Genomic DNA, 21,159 nt, shown 5'->3' on the forward strand with positions numbered 1-21,159 from the left:
GTGGTCATGAAAACATTTTCCCAGCAGCTTTATTGTGAAGGTACAGTTTTGACACAGGTTTACAGCACACCAAGCTATGCTTCCCTTATGGATTTGCAATCCACTTTTGTTAAAGTGCTGACATATTATCACCAATCCAAGTTAATATGGTGAACATGTTAAACAGTTGCTGTTGACATCAAATAATTGATTTGGCTTAAGTTGGGTTCTTGTCAGTACATAACAGTCTGATTTTTTTCTTTTGTTTGCATACCAACAACTCAAAGTATCTGCCTCTTTAGCTGCCAGACTACTGTACGTTCACAAGCTAGTTGCTGACCAAAACAGTGAGCTGAAAAACGCTAAAATGCGGTGTAAAGTGAGAGGAACGTTTGAGATTATTGTCTGTAGGATCTTCACTATGTGAAAATACTTTCACTTTTCACATAGTCATTTGGCAAATTAATTTCTGTAAAAAATAGTGCTGAGTGCGGCTTTAACCTAATTTAGTTACAGTGGTTGCATACCACTGTCCTCGCAACCTGTTTTTCGTCTGATGGCTTCAACCCGTTACTTGTGTATCTGCAAAGAAGATGAGAAGTTAGCTATTCAGAGTGAATAATAAGGCGTCCCTTCTCGAAACAGAAAGCAGAGTGAGCACTGTGAAGATGCTAAAGTGAGCAGAGTGTAAAAAAAGGGTTAAAGATTTGTGTACTATTTGAGAATAAGACCTAAGCTGTGTATAGACAAGAAATAAAACGTTTGATTTAACTGGAATCTTCATGTTCGGCTGAGTAAGTCCATGTCCATAAGGTAATCACTCTGGTCTATTCGTAGCAGAAGACATTGGGGTAAAAGTGGCGGACTGCATACGCAGCGATGAAGGTGGCGATAAGGGCGTTGGGCCGGACAACCAGAACAGCCACGTAGCTGGAGCCTTCGGCCGCATTGTCACTGTTAACCTTGGCAGGATCCCAGTCAGGGGTCCAGTTGTAGCCTGTAAACATGAATAAAGTTAGACTGAGTTGCCTATTAGTAGTTTCACATGACGAGAAGTCATGTGCAGTACATCACTGCCACTTCAAACTGTATTTTCCAGGTCATGTGACGTCACTTACTTTTCCGTGAATCTCGTTTTGGGTTACCTGCAAAGACATTGAGACACATTAGAGTACTCACATCCTTCAGTCAAAATATTTACACCTTGCATTAAATTTTACTGAAAGTACAAAAAGTAAATTAAGGAGAAATGTCCCATTTCAGATAATAAATATGATCTATATGATGTTATTGGATTACAATTATTGATGCATTAATCGTAACATTAAAGCCACCTCGAGGAGCTTTTAGTTTTTGTTGAACCTGGCGAATCATTGGACGAACAATGACGTTGAGACAAAGTGCCGTACCACCAGACTTACAGAACAGCTCATCTCCTCAGGCTGTGAGACTCCTCGACTCATCCTCAACTCATCCTCAACTCATCCTTAACTCATCCTCAACTCATCCTCAACTCATCCTCAGCTCATCCTCAACTCATCCTCAACTCATCCTCAGCTCATCCTTAACTCATCCTCAACTCATCCTCAACTCATCCTCAACTCATCCTCAGCTCATCCTCAACTCATCCTCAGCTCATCCTCAACTCATCCTCAAATCATCCTCAGCTCATCCTCAGCTCATCCTCAACTCATCCTCAACTCATCCTCAGCTCATCCTCAGCTCATCCTCAACTCATCCTCAGCTCATCCTCGACTCATCCTCAGCTCATCCTCAACTCATCCTCAGCACTCCGCCATAAAGAAATAATTCAGATTCTGTGATTCATCCCGTCTGGATAAGTGTGAATGTGACCCGGTGACAGGCATTAAGAATAACTAATAATTATATAGAAATAGCCAATGGTCTCAGTGGTGGTCTTGTCATCTTATGTAGCTCATGTAGCTCATAAAGACACATCAGCATTAAACTGAGGCTGTTTCATAACCAGTTAAAAATGATCTCGGTACGTTTTATGTTGCAGCTGCTGAGTTTCCTCTGAGATCAATAATATTTTATCTTAATCTATAATAAAACATGAAATATAAGTTATAGTTTGTATTATTAATATAATTCTCAAAAAGTGTACTTAAGTACAATACATTCATGTAAATCTATTTAGGTACTTTCCACCACAGCGCATAAGAACTGCTGACATTAACACATGATGAAGTAGTCCGAGTGTATTTTTATTTATTCCTCATGTTTTTGTAATCCGCCTTGTTAGAATTTGTGTCATGGACAATGACCACACGTGGCCACGGTCTCAGTTTTTTTTTTCTTTAAATCTGTGGTTTGCGTTCAGTCATGAAGTCATGACATTCTCAGATGCCACAAAAAGCCGAGCAATACAATGTAGTTTGTGTGAAGTCTGAGACTAAATCTTAATTCAAAATCGGGAGCTGGAGGATTATTGCATCTTTAAAAATGAGACTCGGTACTCACGGCAGAGATTCTCCTCACAGCTGCCGTCACATTCAGAGCATGATCCATATTGATATGGTTTCCTTCCGATCACGTTACCCCTGCATGACAACAAGGAAGTTAAATCAGTTTATCATATTATAGGTAGCAAAGGTTATTTTACTTTGTATCAGATATTCTGTCGATGCAATCTGTAAACTGTGATTTTGTTCTTCTGTTCTGTAGATGTGACATCTATTGCATGTCTGTCTGTCCTGGGAGAGAGATCCTCCTCCGGGGCTCCTCCTGAGGTTTCCTCCATCTTTTCCCCCCATTAAAAGGTTTTTTTTCTCTCAATATGGCAAGTTCTTCGTCACTTGACAGAGGATGTCGTTCACTGTACAGATTGTAAAGCCCACTGAGGCAATGTGGTTGTGATTTTTGGCGATATGAATAAAATTCATTTGATTTGATTTGCTCGAAGGTTTGCTCGTTCTGTGGTCATCTTTTCTCAGAACCTGCCTCCTAATCCCCTTATTTCCCCCCCATTAATTTGCAAATGTAGAAATTGCTTGTAGCCTCTATCTGTCACATTGTTTACTTCAGGGATACGGCTGCCATTATTCTGTGTTTCTTACTGCCAACAAAGACCCAAACCAACAATGTGGTAGTCCGCCTCATGAAACTGTCTTTGTTACTGTGTTTATGGCACTACCAAGCCCTACCGGAGATATAAATCTTGAAAAACAACTTACAAATATGTATTTCGTCCTTAAGAAATCCTTGTTAATTTGCTGTAACAGCAGGTCCCCTAGTTTTAATCAAATGTAAGGAACAGGAGGTGCTATGTTGGGGATTATATTCTACTGGTGAACGTGGCATTGAGTCAAAACCACAGTGTGGTAATGACGGAACATGTCACCCAGTTCAACACTGTGGCTCATTGATGTGTTCTTATTTGTTTTGGAGGACGATGGCGTTATATGCACAGAAGAGTATCAGGCTTTATACATACACACAGTAGGCTACTTGTTATTGGGTTTGATCATTCTATCTGCTATCTGTTATTATGTAGAAACACATAGAACACTTCCAGCCTTGTTCTTCATTGAACTGAACCCTGTTAAGTGGTTGTGGTGAACACGCTGGTGGCAGCGTTGTAGGCCACTTCCCACGGAAACAGGGCTGAAACCTGCCCAACTTTAAACCCACATCTCAGGTTGCAGGTGCAGGCTGTGTTGCAAACATCATAAATGTATGTAATCTGACAAATCCTCACATTGCTCACCTTTTCACTGCTTACCGACTGATCAGCTACTGAAAAGACTCTACTGAGGGACCAAAGTTTAGGGTTAAACAACATTTAACAACCTGTTAGCTACTAGCAGACAACAGCTAGCATTAACATTCGATCACTTCCTAACTTATGTTACTTTTTGATAGTGCAACACAATATGATGTGTACAGCTTGGTAATGAAACAAGCTGGTTGCGATCAAACAGAAATGTTAGCTAGGAAGTGGTTGAATGCAAACGTTAGCTAATGTTGTCAAATGTTGTTTAACTTTAAAATATGGCCCAACATCTCCTGGATTTCCACTTTTCAGTTGCGGATCAATCGGTAAGCGGTGACATGATTATAACTTTTCAGATTCCCAGTGTTTATACGACTTGCAACCACAGCTGCATGACAGAATCGAAACGTTCAAGCCTCCCACTGTGAGTGGGAAGTCAGAGGAAAATGGCCACCATGTCAATATGGTCTGTACTGTGGTATGACGGTTCATGACGTGTCCATCTGCTGATCTACAGTATTGAATTCTAGTGTTATTAAAAATAAATATATTTCAAGTTGATATCATTCTTCATGCCTGTTTGGATATATTTTTGTTGTACAATTATGATAAGGCATTTGTTTTACCAAAAAAAAAAAAATGAAAATAATAATATTAGATAATAATAATAATAATAATTATATAAAATCATAAACTTGCAGTGTACTTGTAGATGAAGTCGACTTACGCTAGAGCATAGTTGCAAACAAAAATGACGCCCTCCTTTTTGTCAAAATTAGTGCTTTTGACACCGCTGGGGCACAGCTGGGCGGCACAGCCAACCTTGTAGCTGCTTGCCCACACGACCTAGAAACAGAGAATCAAATAGGCGACACAGACTGGATATAAAAAACTGTGAGTTGTTCCTCTTTATTATTTGCCTTATAGTATAAACAGAAGCATGTTTCCAAAGAAAAGTGCACACACCTGCGTGTAGTGGCCGCAGACTTTTGTGCAGCGATTGCTGTTGTAGTTATAGTCTTGTTTTTCATCCACCCATTTTTTTACAGCATCCGCCACATTGAAAAGAGACGGTGGGTAGCCTGTCCATAGGTTTTCTCCCACAGAGGGGAAGGTAGGGTGCACGCGGCGGGCATCTTTGAGGTAGGTGTTGTGTTCAAACAAACAGTGTCTTGCCCACGCTCTTGCAGTAATGGCCAAGCCTGCATCCCAGGTCTGATCGAGCAGAGATAAAGAAAAAAAGAATTATAATAAGGAATATAAAGCTTTATAATGACCCCTCCTTTTAAACAAAGTGTTTAAAGAGTTGGATCATCTCGTTCTTGTGATATTTGTCCAGGTTTTGAAAATTCTCTGATACAATGGAGGTGAATGGATTTAGTTTGGGATGCTTACAACAGTAAAACATATAAGAACGCTGGACAGCAGTGTGCACATGGGGTTTTTCAAAACTGTCCTAGTCGCTGTCAGAGCTTTTGCGTATTTTCTCCATACAGTGCCATTTATTTCCTCTGAGATTTTTGTTCTCATGATAGGACAATATTTCATTCAAAACAGAGTTTGTGAACAAGAGGGACAAAGCTCGGTTGTTCACTGTTAGCTCAGCCACAGGGGGCTTGAGCAGCATATACTCAACAAATGAAATTGTAAAATGTTGCAATGCAGCTAGTAAGCTATAGCTATCTTTATTTTAGCATTTTCAAGATGTTTACTAGTTGAACCTAACTCAAAACATTTGCGTGGATTTACTTTTTCCCTGCGAGCAAAATCCACTGACGATGACTCTGTATTGTTGCCATGCCAGAAAAAGAAAAATGTATCGGGGTCATGTTCTAACATGAAAGTTTATTGTTATAACGAGATGCTTTTCACGTTGTAACGAGAATCATGTTATAACAAAGTACTATTTATCTTGTTGTAACGTGAAACTCTTCATGTTATAACAAGATAAATAGCATTAAAAATACCATATATATATATAATTATAATATAATATAAAAAATATTTTGTGAGAACATTTTGTCATAATCTGAAATATTTTGTGTTTTCTGATATAAGAAGAAGATATTATTATTATTACATCATACTAAACAAGAAACTTCTCTTGTTTAAACAATAAACGTACAGCGTTCATCTTGTTATTACATGAAAAGTTTAACAGGATGAATATATCGTTAAAATATTGTGTGAAAAACTTAAATGTTTGTTCATCACAAGAGAAATATTATATTGTAATTACAAGAAATGGTTCTTTGGTATAACAAAACAAAGTAGTACTTTATAATGTGAAACATTTTATCACCTAACACACAATGTTTCACATTATAACAACATCAATGTTTTGTATTGTTACAACAAAAAATGTTTTTTTGTGAATTTTCATGTGGAAAGTTTGTATTTGGTGAAAAAGTGAGAACATTATGACGTGAGGCTGATCCATGTATCTACTCTGGTGTGGCAGCATCAGGCTTCCGTAACTGACAATGTCGATTCTGTTTAATTAAATTTCACCGTGATAATTAGCAATTTCAATTGCTGAGCGGAAATCTCAGAGACAGTATCTCAAAATGAGAACAAATACACTTCACAAATGCAACCAAAACTTTCTGACTGGCCAGACTTCATAAAAGATACGTGAGAATTTGTTTTGAAATGTGTTGGGACCCTTAAAATATCTACTTCATCAGCAGGAAAGCTATTGGCAAGCAAAATATTCACTCATGTATGTAAGTATGTGTTGAATGGACATTTGAGAGCTGACAAAATCATCATTAGAAAGGATTTTTTTACATGCTGATAATTACGTAACAATGCCATGGTGTTACTTAAGTGCTGTACGCCTGTACCGATGAGACGTTCACATTATTTTCACCACAGAATGGCGTTGGCAAGGTTATTTTCACCACTGCACGTATCATTTGTTTATGAAAGTGAGCAAGACAGTGAAAAATGTATGTGCCATGCCTACCATGTACAGCATATCACTTGCAGCTGGGCTGACAGATGACCGCGCCCTGTTGTGTTCACTAACACACTCGTCAATGAACTTCCCATCAGTGATTTCTGGCAGGGAGACTGAACACACCCCTGAGTCCAGGATAATCCAGGCCCACAGTGACATCCACACCGCGCTCCCCATGCTCTCTAAGCCGCAAACGAATCCACAGAAGCTGTGGTGTGTGAAGTAATTTTACACCGGGTCAAACTGACAGGAAACTACGCCCTGAAGAGGAACAGGATGTAAGTGCTGTGTTTTTGAGAAGTTAGCTATTCAGAGTGAATAATAAGGCGTCCCTTCTCGAAACAGAAAGCAGAGTGAGCACTGTGAAGATGCTAAAGTGAGCAGAGTGTAAAAAAAGGGTTAAATATTTGTGAGAATGTGCATTACATGTGAACATTATTCTTTCAGGTTGTTTGACGTGATTGCATGTCAACTCCAACCTTTTTGAGGCTCAGTTTTATTATTTATATTTAGTGTCTTCATCATTTTCTTTCCAGCTCCCAGTGTTTGTTTTTAGCCATTCTAGCAGCATCGGAAGGCAACGCCAGTCTGACATCTATCTCAACAACTACTGGCTGGATGTCCATGAAATGTTGGTAAAATTATGCATGAAGCCCAGACAATTTATCCCAGTGACTTTCTTGATTGCATGACTTTTCCTCTAGAGGTCGACATTTGTGCATTTGGGTAAGATTTCACAACTATTTGATGGACTGCCATTCTCTGACTGTTTTCCTCGCTCCATCATCAGGTCAAGGTTTTAATTAGTCCTGTACTTTGGCCTGTACCCTTAAACCTAATGACATTCTCTATTTTGTGTTGTGCTAATTAGCAAATGGTGATACACTGATCTAGTTTACCACTGGTGAACATGCTTAACATGTTGAAATCATAATTGTTTGTCCTACAGGTTGTTACAAAAGACTGTTTGATTCCAGACTCGTGGTTACATCACACGATGGCTAAGACGTCCACATGTCCAACATGGACGTCTTAGCCATCGTGTGATGAGTTACATGCGCATGTGCTTTTCTTGCAATGAAAAGTCAAAATGTCTGCTGTAAAAGAAAAGCACATTTTAAACTCTGATGAGATATAAACTAAATCTAATTTCTGCTCTGAACTTTGATGATTTTTGAGCTTCCGCTGCTGATGAGCACGTGTGACGAGCTAATGACTCTTGGTTTTATATCAGTGAGAGGTTCAAAGACCAGTGGAGTTGTTTTATGGAGTTTCTATGTCCATTTATAAATGGGAGTTGAAATTTGGCATTTGCATGTTAATGCGCATGCCAAATAAAATATAATTAAAATTGATTTGATTTGAAGAGGCACTCACTAGACACTACTATGGTCCTCAAGCACAAAACGCTCAATATGGACGTACAGATTAGTGCTGCTAAGTCATCAATTAACTTGCTCCTTATTCACCTACCTGCCACACTGCTTTGGACCCAACCATCAGTCGAGAACCCACCACCCTGGACCTCTGCCCCATCTTCTCTCAATTTTCCTGCAATGAATGACCTTAAACTGATTTTCTGGCGCCCTGGTGTTATTTGAATTTGGGTTCACTTGTTAATTGCCCCTTAACAGATTTCACACTAAACTATGTATAACTGCAACTTTCTTGACTAACCCTAACCCTTTCTTGCAAAATTATCTTTTGAATCTACAAACATGTAATTCATGGCACAATTCAAATGGGCTCTAAAATCTATTGAATACTGTACACATTTTTTCCAAAACAGACGCTGGAACAGTGATGGACTTCACATCTTTCTGAAACAACAACAATTTCAAGAGAAATTAACATAATTTAGCTCACAGGTCTAAATCTGAAGCAAGTTTATTGTCTTACACCTGTAATATCTATTGCTGCTGTCTGGTGTGTTTGGAAGCATATGGATGATGAGAGGTCCCAGAGTCCATCTAGAGGTGTTTGGGAAGACAGACACACCAGTAGGGTTAGAGCCACCTGGCCCTTATAATATGGGACAATCCCATTTTTGAGAATAAAATGGCAGTCAACGTAAAATGGGACGTGCGTTGTTAACATGAAGAAAATTCAATTCTCACCATAAATAAATACACCATTAAATAATTGAGACATTAAATGTAAAAGTGTTAAATTTTTTTATTCATTCATTTATAAGTGTCGGTAGTTTTCAACAAAGTCCTCAACAGCTCGTGCAAATATAAAACACAGAACAAGAAAAGATTCATATTTTCCCTCGACAATATTCAGCTTCAATTTGGAATGCTGTTTAGCGCCCTCCCTGACAAGCTAGCATGGTGTGGTTGGTATCGATAGATGCCTAGGATCGTCAAGTTTCATATGATGCTGGTATATTCACTCCAGCTTTAAAAAAGGTGCTAGAATGTGCCGTAAGGTGTCAGTTCTCTTAAACATGACTCTAAATAAGTGCTAATGTTGTCCTCTGTCTAATGGATTGTATATAAGCAACTGTTAGCTAAGTTGTTCACCCAGTCAACGTACAACCTGGCCCCCAAGTGGCCAAAAAACCTCAAACAATTGATGCAGCTTTAACGAAACGTGTATTACTGAGTAAATCCACACACCAAAGCATTATAATACATTTAATTACATTACATTCATTTAGAAAGATAAACACTAGACCAACACAAAAATTCCACGGTCTGCGTTTTATCACTTGACAGTCTATCTATTGATTGTTAATGATAATTGAGAAATAAATGAGTAAAGATTAACACACAACTGATACAGTATTGAACAATCATATACTGTGATCCTTCACTATTGTCGCCCTCATACTTTATGAGGGGTGACTGTATTAAGTGCACTTCTTAGATGACATCAAATACATATAGAAATGTTTAGATTTTTTTAATAATGTTCTACATGCAGCATAAAGTAAAGCTCCTTCATCTGATTCACGAGGGCTTTGCACCAGGAATTCCAACATGCATTGCAGTATTGTCCCAGAGAAGCGTTTCAGTTTAGTTTAGTATCATTTCCAGGGAACACTTCTGAGGTCACCCCTGCTGTATGCTCAAATAAAATTCTGAAATATGGACATGTATGCATACTGATACAAAATCCAAATACAGCAGAGCCACAAACAGGGTTACAAATTAAAAATAAGACAGACACATTCATTTTAATGTTGCCCCCAGCTGCCAGCTGGTATAGGTACACCTAGCTAAAACTAATGTAGTATAATACAACAAACTTTCAATAAATCCCACCAAAGAATAGCTATTTATTTTGGAGGATGTAGTTTGTGATGCTGTTGAATTGTATTACATCATACTGACAGCTGTTTCTATACTGCATCTTGAATACAGAATTTCCTGTAGTAGTGATACATTTAACTGGACTAGTTTGAGCTCTTCTTACCTGATAAACTGGCAACGGAGTGTACAAGGTGAACATTGGACTTATTTAGGATAACTGAATAGTACATAACTGTACATGGAGAAGTTTTGAGGTTCTTCTGTTCACTGTTAAACTTAAAGGTGCAACATGTCAGAATTGGCCACCTCCTGTATTCATACTCAAAACAAATGGGTGGCAGCATATCACCAGAGTAACTGCTACTGTCCAACTGTAGCTGCCGTTAGCTCGTGCAGCTAGCAGTCTGGACATGCTGAGCATGCTTTTCAACACAATACATATAAGTCATAACGTTAAAGCTTCTTTCACATTCTGTTTGAAAGAACCATTCTAGTGTTCTTTCAAGTGTCAGCTGATTTACTGTAAATAATGCAGACTGAACAGCTCCAAGCCGTCATTGGTTCTCACCACTTACTTATTGACTTTTACAATCAATTAGAACATAAAGCAAGCTTATGCAATTGTTCTATGTGACTTCTACAACTTTTCTTACTGAAAGCAGCAGGTACAGTGTAAACTTTTTCCAGTTTACACTATGTAGTGAAAGCTATGAAGAATTAAATAAAAGTGTAACAAACAGAAGTTATCACTATATGGACATGTAGGATCACAGTGAATCTGTCCAGTCTCCACTGGAGCACAGAGGACTGATGGAGAGCTTCATCACATAGTGCAACAACAATCACCGGAAGATCAGTTTCATCAAAACCAACGAGACTCTGGTGGTCTACAGCTGTGTGTCTATTAGTGTGTAAGTTCATTAAGAGAAGCAATCAACAGAGCATTTCTTGTATCAAAGTATAAGATTGATTTGAAATTATGTGATTTACAGCCTTGAAGTGCAGCTGAGCTTGTGCAGCCATGTTGGATTGTGATGTGAAGATTTCGGCTAAAAAGGCTGTGAATGATTTTTTTTCTGCGATGGACCAGTTCCTCATTAAAAAAGTTCCATGTGTGGCAAAGAAAGCTACCTTAATCCATCACCAACACCACTCCCAGCAAATGAGACGGAAAAGAAAGTTGCAGCTTCTACAGGTGAAAAATAGAAAAAAGACTGGCTTGGTGTTGACCAGGTGAATAAGACGACGCTCCTCTTCTATAAAGCATGCAGGGCTTACCCACCCAAACTTAGCCTTGGACTGCAAAAAGCTAATAAGGGCTTTGTTAGAGGACGCAAACAGATATTTAGCTCACCGTCACCAAACAAGTATCATTAATTTGCTTATCATAAGAAACATTAATGCTAACAGGGCAGACTCTAAAATGTCTTGGCTCATTAGGGAACGGTGTCAGCAAGTTGGCAATACATTTTAGCTAGCTAGCCTTGATTTTGAAGCCTACATCATCATTTAATTGAAGTAACAACACATTAGATTGCTACTTGAGTGGAGCTCATAAATGGGTTTAACGGTCAGTCATACTCTGAGCCCCCTGTTGCCGTTGGTGCAGCTTATTTAAAGCGATTTGCTCTTGTCCAATACTGTTTTGTTGTTGGGTGCCTTTGTCTTTGTCCACTTTTTAACCAGTTCTTTACTGCAACCTCTGCTATTCCAACACCATCTTGTTTTTGTGGTGCACATGAGCTTTTCATGCATACCATGCACAACAGATGTGTCTGTTTTGAGGTTATTTCTCCTGTCTGTCTACACATAATACCATCCATCTGGAAGGTAAGTGTGAGCTGTGGCAGCTAGGTCTTACATCATTGTTGAGGCCTATGTAAGAAAGGTTACTTCTGAGACTAAACTTCATTAATCCAGCCTCTCACTTTTGCAGCATTGCAGGTTTTTACATCCTGGTCACTTCTAATTCATTCAACGCACAGCTGGTAAATTGGCCTCCGATGAGTTTAGTTCTATTCTGTTATGATCAATCATCAAACCCTATCCAGTGCTGTAGGTGTTGTATCACTCTGTAGCTTCAAATGGATCCCCTGCCAGCAATCTAAGTCGACACTGGCACACCACACTCATTCAACAAGATGTCCTCTTCATTCAGGCATACTCATCTAAGTCCAAGCTGACTGGACATGCTCTTGGATCCCTTAAGTTGTGGTGCTCCCTACTCCTGACAATTTCATGACGGGCACATTTTTCTTTTCTCTCTCCAGAGTTGCGCGGTCAGTCCTTCCATCCACAAGAATAATGATGTATCTGGATGCTTGGGTTTGCTTGGTAATCTCATCCCTTATTTCATTTGCAAGGTGAGTAAAGACAGACACGCTGGTTAGACCAATCATGTGTAAACAGAAAACGTTGACCTGGTGTTACGGCCCTGCATGTGTATGTGTGTGTGTGTGTGTGTGCCTTGTCTCTCGTCTTGTTCTCCCTCTCCTCCTCAGTCATTCTCCGGCCCCGGATCAGACACCTCCCTCGTCTCTGCTGCCGGTGCCGGCCCTGATTGGTGCGGCTCCGCCGGGTGCCGGTGCGCCAATCCGGGGGCGACAAACAGGGACTGGAGTTTTCAAATGGTCCGTCGGCTTGTCAGTCGTGGCGACTGATCCCGGTGGCCAGCTCGCCTCGCTTTGTTGAACAATTGTGTTCTGTGTGCTGTGGACTGTGGCTTGTGTCGGGGTACTGGGCCAGGGCTAGACTCTCGCTATCGAGACCATACGTTAGACGCTTACTTTTGTTAGTTTCACTAGGATTCAGGAGTGCCGTTCGCTTTGTATTTTCTGTTTTATCGCCATTGCCTGACTAAGTCAGTGTGGGTTTCATTTTTTTCTCTGTTGGTCTGTTTTATCTAGACATAACTCTGGAGTCAGAGTCTCTTTTGGTTATATTTATTTTGTCGGTTTGAGCAGCATCCACCGGCCTTTTACCCCGTTCGGGCGTCCTCAGTTGTTGTATTGTTTCTCCTTTGATAAATTGTGGCGAATAAATTATTTAAATCACAACCTTAACACCTGGTTTTATGTTGCTGCCTTCCCTTAACGAGCTGGGTTGTAACACCTGGGATTCACCTCTTCAACACCAAGCCCGTCCACTTTCCATTTCTCAACTGTAGAAGCTGCAACATTTTCTGCCATCTCACAGTATTTGCTAGGGGTGGTGGTGGGTTCCTTTCTTCAATAACAGTCAGAGCTTTTTGAATGAGGTACCGGCCAATGCAGCCAACTTGCATTGCCTATACTGCCATAAATCAGCAGTAACTTAACATAATGTAGTTACATAAACTTATGTAGTGTGAACAGCACTGTTTGTGTGAGTGTGTTAGAGACAGAAATGGAAATGGCAGAAATGGCGTCCTGACATTTCTTGTGCTATTTGTTGCCCCTGTAAATTCACAATGCTGTATTTATGTTGTGAAAAAGAATTGTTTGTTTGTAATGTTTTTTTCTGTGACATGAGCAGTCATGAAGGCTGCAAACTGATTCGCAGTTACACACACATATCTTGCTAAATTGGGTACCCACCACCAACTATTGGTCAGACCAGACCAAAAGGGACTGGAATGAAAGTTATAAATTAAACATCCATTCAGTAACCATCACTGTTTCAGTTAAACAGTTACTTGATCTTCACACAGGAATCATCCATATTCATAACATTACACAGTAGCTCCATTGGCCTGGCTCCTCTTCTGGTGTGCCAGGCTCCTGGATGGGACCCTCCTGCTGCAGGAACTGATCCCAGTCTGGCCTGCGAACAGGGAGCTCTATCTGGAAGTGGTTCCAGAACCTGGACACCAACAGGACAGATTATTGTACATTTACAATAAGTGGGTATCACCATGAATCAAAGTAACAGTAAACAATGTGTTCAATCTCTCAGCATTGTGTTGTCACTAAGGTTGCCACCCTATTTTTATATATATGAGACTTTGATATATGATATAAAGTGTGTGTACTTGTGGTGGTAGATATCCGGGTCTCTGCTTATGCGGTTCTGGAAGCCGATGTACAGGTCATCCCAGAGTAGGCCGTTCAGCACCACGTATCTCATCACCCCAATCCTGTTTTTTATCTTTAGGAAACAAACCAAGAAACATGCTCAGTCATGGCTTAGATTCTTTGCATAGCTTCCTCAAGGCATGTTGCTACTTTGGAAAGTTTTCAAAATTGAGTGACACACATTTTTGATGCAAGCTGGCACGCAACCTGTAGAGAGATTTTTTTTTTTAAGAACCAGCCTGTCAAGCAGTGGTTATTAGTGTTCTCTGTTTAGTTCTAACTGCTAGTGTCGAAAAAAAAACTGATTTGGACAAAATTCAAAATGGCTTGAAATCTATGTTGGTGCACATTACTGTGGCTTATATGGACAGACTTATTTGTACCCACAGAATCTAAATAAAATAAAATAATTCTGTTTTTTAAAACTTACGGTCCAATAGTTACAGAACCCAGTGTAAAGGTCATTGTTATACCACTACCATCTGGCCACCATATGACACGTGTACAGTGAAACCGTTTGTTTTGTGGAAAAAAACAACTGAGTAGTAGTTGCATTCGAGTATTTCCAACAGCCCTGTTATACGTCTGTGTGTTGTTGTTGCTGACAATGTCTCACCTCTATGTAGGAGTGCTCTCTGTCAGGCCTCTTGGTGGGGAACGACAGATCTAGAAAGTCCACCAAGTAGTTGTAGCCATCAGGATGTGTTTCAAAGTTGTCATCTGTCTCAATGACCTTGAGTACACACATTAGGACATTTATACTTCATTAAATATCCGCTTGTAAGTTACCACCAGAAAGAAAGGAAGAGTGCAGAAAGTTTTCACATCATAATAAATTGAATACCCAGGAGAACAGAGAGCAGCCGGGGAAGATCACTCAAAGGTGGAAGCAAAGCAAAGAGGTGCTGAGGAAACAAAGCAGAGCACAAATCTGAATGTAGATTTATTGTCAAAATGAGCTATCTTAAATTGTTTTGTTTATGGAGACATGATAGAGATCGCAATTTTGTTTGGCCCACATACCATGTGGAATGATGGCACTTGGGCAGGTCCGTCCCTGGCCATGCCATTCTAGTATCAGAATAGAACGAGCTGTGGCACAGAATTGGGCCAGTTCTGGTTCATTTGGTTTGGTCTTGGCTTACATCTGGCCATGCTATGGCCTGCTTATGGCAGGTGAATCTCACTATCTGGGTCAGAACTGTGGTGACCTGCAGACTTTTCCTGTAGCCCCACAATAAGGTCAACATTTCAATTGGTCCAAAACTTTTGTGACCAAATAACTGCCGAAATAATGACATTCCTACCAGTCTCAGCTGTACTTTATGCTTAGTGTTAACTAGTGACTGTCAGTGACTGACATGCTAATACACTAAGCTAAGCTAAGCTACTTTGCATGGACGATGAGCTCAGAAAGGCTGCTGTCCCTGCTGTCTCGGCTCCAGCTATCAGCACTAGAGCAAGGACGATGTGGGTGCATGACAATCCTTGGGAGGCGAAAATGATGGTTAATGTCATCATCACTTCTTTCGAGAAAAAGAAGAAGAGTGACATCACCAACGCCTTCCTAAAAAGTTGAGAAGTCGAAGCGCTTGAGAACCCAACCCAAGACCTTAAAAGCTAAGTGACTGTACAATATGACAGCCTTTCTTTCAATCTTTACAGCCTTTAAAGTAGATGGATGTAGAGGGTAGACGAGAGATGAGAGTGCCAGGTCACCGACTGGAAACGGACTTGGAAAGGTAATTTATATGCTACAGCGATCAGAAGGTTGAAGCAAAGGAGGAGCCAAAAGGGTCTGCCACAGAAGAAGAGAGGCTCTTTCTTGTCAAGTATATTTACCCGCACAACAAGGTTGTAGTTTTGAAAGCCTGCCCAGGTGTAATAAAACTGGATCCAGCTTTGGTGTTTAAATATCTCAGAGCTGATGGCGCGGTTCTGTTCGTCCACATAGAAGGCGAAATCCCAACTGTCCTTGTAGATTTTTGCAGTGGCTGGAGGATTTGTGATGGCCTCACTATGTTTGGTAATGTAATAAAGGAAATATTCACACAAATAACATTACATTTAGATCTTACAACGATTCACATTTGCACTTTAAATGATGAATCCGGTTTATTATAATTTGGGTCTCTTTTTAATGTAGTTTGTCCATCATTCGTGGTTGGTATTAATAACATTGCACTCACCAAGTTAAGTGACCTTTGACTAAGCCCAGCATGCTTTACTTACTGTTGCTGTCAAGCTTTTGCATTCTCACATAGCATTTTTTTTGCAGTTTACAGTGATACAATGGCCATTCATAATTTAAATACTGTATTTTTGAAAAGTAATTTTTGAAACAATGCATTGAGCTTAGACAGAGCAAGACAAAAGCAGTTTCACATTTTGAGCCAGCAAATGTTGATTTTCTTGTCTAAAATGAAAACTGTCTCATGCAAGTTTGACCTGCTGTTGCTAGTTGAAGCTGTCCTAGACTAAACTAATTCTGCAGCACCTATCATGCAGTTAAAGCTAGGGTTGGTAGGTTATTTTTAAAATATTTTGTTGTTATATTTGTAGAAAATTTCTGAACATCCCAACAGCAATCAATAATGCTGGGACAGAAGAAGAAAATCTAGTATCAGTGGCCTCTAATGATCCCATCCAATTGTCTCATTCAGGACAAGACTGCACAGGCTACCTGTCTGTCTACCTCTACCTGTCTGCTGTGCATGACTGGAGTCTTCCACAGGTTGAGGCAGATAAATTGCTAAAGCTATTAGTGAGCTAGTGGCACAAGAATGGAGGAAAATGGATGGCTAACAAAGCTGTCTGATCTGACTACTTGTGTTTCTTCATCGTGGTGATGATACAATGTTATTATAACCGACAGAAATGATGTGCCAAGCCCATCATCCTGTTTGAACACTACCCTGTTGTGTTTAAAATCTTGTGATGTCTTGTATTGTCCTGATTGAGAAAACAGCCTGTTTCCTTTCCCATTGTCAGACATGGGACAAAACACACACACACACACACAGTTTGAGGTGTTTTTTTAACCTGTTAGTGGGGTCTCTCAGTGCGAGGCCGAGGTCCAGCACACTGCCTGGTTTGGGCGTCCATGTCATGATTTCTGGTGCAAGCTTAGTGATTTGTGCATTGAGGTCCTGTGGACTGTTTTTAGTATTTGTATCCTTAATGTATCTGTACACATACACAGTAGAGAGACAGACACACGTTTAGAAGGACCCAAGAGTAGCACTCAGCCAGGTTTTTTTTACATTTTTATGGTAGATTATTTTCCAAGATAAAATGTTTATCTGTATATACTGTGTATACAAACTCTACCTGTCTGATGGATGAGCCTCCACAAAATAGCCAGCGAACGGACAGAAGATCCTAGGCTGCAGGGACTTCACATGCTGAGCTTTGTAATTCAGCAGCTTCTTCCTTTCAGTCTTGATAAAGCCTGCCTTCCAGGAATCTGGGTACAGACAGATGACATCAGCAACATTTAAATACACAGTATGTAATTTCTGCCAACAGGGGTCAATCACAACAGAAGATGTAAGTGGCGTGGGATCATGGGAGTTGTTGTCTTAACTGCTAAACAACCACCAAAATCTATCTAGGTGACTCAGACACAAATGATCCCGATCGAGGTTATGTTTTAATTTTATTCACGTTATATTTAGTCACGGTCGCCGACTACCTTCCTCAGTCTGACTCCCTCCTGGAAGTTATAGCTGCAGGCAACCAAATGAAGTACACTGTTACCTTGACTAAAATTACTCTCATTATTCTCTGGGTTGAAGAGAGATGAAATCCCTGACCACTGAAGTGAGCCTCACCAGTGTACTTCCCTCCACAGAAGGTCATGGGGAATCCTGATGCCCCCCCGGCAAAGTCACTCATCATTAAGTCCACATTCTGTGGTAGTCTGCCCCCGTTTGGCCTGGTGCAGTCCACAGTGTTCAGGATCATGTGACCTGGAAATATGTATGTTGTTACTCTGCAACTCCAGTGATGGTATTTAAAATTTGAAAGTCATTGAAAAGCATGCACCTTTATATTCAACAATGATGCAGGTGTCCATTTCGGGATGTACACCATCCATCAGGATCATGAATCTCAGGTGTTCATCAATCTGATAGAGACAAAGGGACAGTGTAGTGACTAGTTACAGTGTTGTTATTCTCACTTTAGCAGGATTTTCTCATTTTGATTTATTTATAGCAGTTTATATTTCAAAATATCCTTTTCAAAGTATTCTCATTTCACAATGGCATAATTCCTAATACTTTATAATGTCAAAATTAAAGGATAAGTACCGTTTTTTACAACCTGGACCTTATTTCTGGCAAAACATATGGTCATTTACTCACCCAGATAACTTTGGTGTCATTCGGCGTCGTTCGGACGAAATTAGATCCAGTGTAGCGGCGATATATCCATATAATGGGAGAGACGGGGCAGCGATACACAGCCTCTATATAACGCATTATCTGCCACGAAACTAGTTAATTTCATCAATATTTTGTCACGATATGCTAGCGCTATTCCCCTCTGAGTCCGGGCTCGTCCGTTATCAACATCCGGGGTCAAACTAGCAGTAGCAGCTACAGGTAAACAAGCCGCGCTGTCGCGGGTGCGCGCGCAGCTCAGAGACGACATCTTCCAGGTCAGAGGTAGTAGATCAACCTACAGACCCCGGATGTTGACAATAGACGAGCCCGGACTCAGAGGCTAATAGCGCTAGCATTTCATAACAAAATATTGATGAAATGAACTAGTTTCGTGGCAGATAATGCGTTATATAGAGGCTGTGTGTCGCTGCCCCGTCTCTCCCATTATATGGATATATCGCCGCTACACTGGATCTAATTTCGTCTGAACGACGCCGAATGACACCAAAGTTATCTGGGTGAGTAAATGACCATATGTTTTGCCAGAAATAAGGTCCAGGTTGTAAAAAACGGTACTTATCCTTTAAGGCCTGCCCAGATGTGAGCGGCAGTGACTTACTTTTTGCCAGACACCAAAAGGAACAATTTTGATGTTGGTCAGCTTGATTTGGCTTTGCTCCAAATACCTTTTGCATCAAGACAGAGAGATTTGCATTTGAATGATAGATTAACAGTAACTTAACACACAATAAAAATGGACGTTTTCAGCTCCATCACTCTACTAACCAAAAGACCGGTCTCGATGTGTCGCCAACATAGATGGGCATGTCTGGCCTCCTCTCTGACAAGACCTTCAGTGTGGGGTAACTAGAAAAAATACATGACAGGTGAGGCATTCCTCCTCGGTCCGTGCTCGACATGGACTTCTGCAGGTCAAAATACTGCACAGAATACACTTTTTATAGAAAAGCTTTGCAGAATGTATCCAAATATCAATCCAGCATGTGACCAATGTGGACAGTTACCAATTTTACTAGCCAATATGTTCTGGCACTGCTTTAAGGATGGTCGCTATCAGACATCCTGGACAAACCTGTTGATCCTAATCCACTGATGGCAGTCTTTGGAGTCAAAAGTGTCTGATCTCATGTTCACCAGATATCAATGTAACCTGATAACATTTGTAACCCTTCTAGCACATAGATGGATATTAATAAACTGAAAGCAAACACAGTCTCCAGCTTATTCTGCCCTTATGAACAATGTTATGCAGCATTTGCATTTGAGAAAAATGAATGAGTGTGAAGACACATACAACCCTTGACATCCACTTAAACTTTTCCCTAATTTTTTTCCCCTTTTCTTGTTTTTATGTTTAACATAAATAAATGAATAAATAAATAAATAGTACTTAAGTAAAAGTGTATGATATTAACTGTACTTAAGTATTAAATGTCAATTTCTGGCAATAAATGTACTATGTATCAAGAGTACAAGTTAAAGAAATGTATACATCATACATGTATGTTTATGTTGTATATTATCCCATCGAATGATTATCAGATCCGATAGCAGCATATATTTGATGATCGTAGTAAGTGTAATTACTCAGTCAGATTGCAGATAAAATAAATTGATTTAAAAATGGCTACTTCGGTTCTGATTGAGCATGCAATTGCAAATTTAGTAAAGTTATCAAATGAACATTGTAGACCAAAAGGCCTATATTTGCCTCCAAAATGTAGTGGAAGTATAGAGTAGCAGATATTGGAAATACTCAAGTAAAGTACAAGAACCTCAATATAGTACATAAGTACAGTGCTTCAGTTATCAGTATGTACAGCTGAGCTGTTTGCCTTTCAGTATTTGTGCCTTCACAGCTGATAAACTGGTCTCCCTTCATGAAACCTTTCTATTTGCATTTCATTTGCATCTGTTGCACCAGCTTGATTCACCACATAGCCCTGACATGTTGTACGCACATACAAATAAGTACATCAGCATACCCATACCATGTTTTGACTGACACAAAAGAAAAACAAAACTCGGGAATATGTATTTGTTTATCTTCATTCTGATATTATTCAATTTATTAGAATTACAATGAATACTTTAGTAGGGAATCATTCTTTGCTCTCCTCTGTGTGACAGGTGAACACAATACTGAACCACTATCTGTTCATACTGTCTTCAAACATACATTTCATGTATTATTCACTGCAGTTTTTGCACACCTGTTCTTATGATGTATATTTTGTACAAGTTTGTACTCCATAGCCATTGTCTTATTATGTTTCAAATTTCAAGATGCATGCAAGGGGCAATTATATAATTGAAGTTGCTTATGTGAAACCATGTGTGAGAATAATGCAAAGGGCCTAAAGGTGCCAGAAGGCGCACTCGAGTCGGGTGAGGGTCTGTGTCCCACCATTTCTGTAACTTTCAAAAAAACTAAAGAGCTGACATTCACATCCACTTCATGCTGGGATTGGTCAACTGTGTGGAGGTGAGAAAGGATTCAGGGTGCTGGAGTATCATCCACCTTTACTCCCAGCTATAAACACTCCTGCCCGTCCACATGTAGTACAAACTTAGTTCTTTTGGAGCATAACCCACATAACCCATAATGCGATCAGCAGCTCGGTCCTGAGGCTTAAAACTTTGGAGACATGGAATCTGTAAAATTGCCTCAGAATGAGCCTCTTACAGTATGTGAACACATACTGTACGAATAATTTAATTCTAGTTTTAAGTTCCTCTCAGTGTTACAATTCCAATAACAATT

At 39.9% G+C, this 21,159-nt stretch overlaps 2 protein-coding genes across 7 annotated transcripts in view; both read right to left on the reverse strand.

Annotated features, from left to right (window-relative positions):
* Positions 1–102: 102 nt before the first annotated feature.
* Positions 103–6,894, reverse strand: glipr1a (GLI pathogenesis-related 1a). The gene is made up of 6 exons (XM_084345227.1): positions 6,684–6,894; positions 4,682–4,930; positions 4,443–4,561; positions 2,464–2,543; positions 1,098–1,124; positions 103–976 (listed from the first exon to the last, which is right to left on the reverse strand). Exons 1-6 carry the CDS (start codon positions 6,852–6,854, stop codon positions 807–809), a joined length of 816 nt encoding a protein of 271 aa, XP_084201353.1. The 5' UTR covers positions 6,855–6,894; the 3' UTR covers positions 103–806.
* A 1,943-nt stretch (positions 6,895–8,837) lies between these two features.
* Positions 8,838–21,159, reverse strand: part of cmah (cytidine monophospho-N-acetylneuraminic acid hydroxylase) — a 32,232-nt gene continuing 19,910 nt past the window's right edge. For 5 of the 6 annotated variants that reach the window (XM_084345229.1, XM_084345232.1, XM_084345230.1 and 2 more), the window contains 10 exons: positions 19,161–19,241; positions 18,994–19,060; positions 18,034–18,115; positions 17,820–17,957; positions 17,317–17,452; positions 17,029–17,172; positions 15,829–16,003; positions 14,603–14,719; positions 13,944–14,059; positions 8,838–13,774 (listed from right to left, as the gene is read on the reverse strand). In XM_084345229.1, coding sequence (XP_084201355.1) covers positions 13,636–13,774; positions 13,944–14,059; positions 14,603–14,719; positions 15,829–16,003; positions 17,029–17,172; positions 17,317–17,452; positions 17,820–17,957; positions 18,034–18,115; positions 18,994–19,060; positions 19,161–19,241 — 1,195 coding nt within the window. In that variant the 3' untranslated portion in view covers positions 8,838–13,635. Of the gene's footprint in view, positions 13,775–13,943; positions 14,060–14,602; positions 14,720–14,830; positions 14,892–15,828; positions 16,004–17,028; positions 17,173–17,316; positions 17,453–17,819; positions 17,958–18,033; positions 18,116–18,993; positions 19,061–19,160; positions 19,242–21,159 lie in introns of those variants that run through there. The other variant, XM_084345233.1, reaches the window with a different exon arrangement.

This window comes from Pagrus pagrus, assembly GCF_965226575.1.
Source record: "Pagrus pagrus genome assembly, chromosome: 23".
In the NCBI taxonomy this organism is placed as follows: Eukaryota; Metazoa; Chordata; class Actinopteri; order Spariformes; family Sparidae; genus Pagrus; species Pagrus pagrus.

Excerpts from the sequence above, each read along its gene's own strand:
- glipr1a (XM_084345227.1), bottom strand. The coding sequence starts at position 6,854 with ATGGGGAGCGCGGTGTGGATGTCACTGTGGGCCTGGATTATCCTGGAC. Across the intron at positions 4,931-6,683 it reads CAAGTGATATGCTGTACATG|ACCTGGGATGCAGGCTTGGC; the intron begins GTAGGCATGGCA and ends CTGCTCGATCAG. Across the intron at positions 2,544-4,442 it reads GTTTGCAACTATGCTCTAGC|GGGTAACGTGATCGGAAGGA; the intron begins GTAAGTCGACTT and ends GTTGTCATGCAG.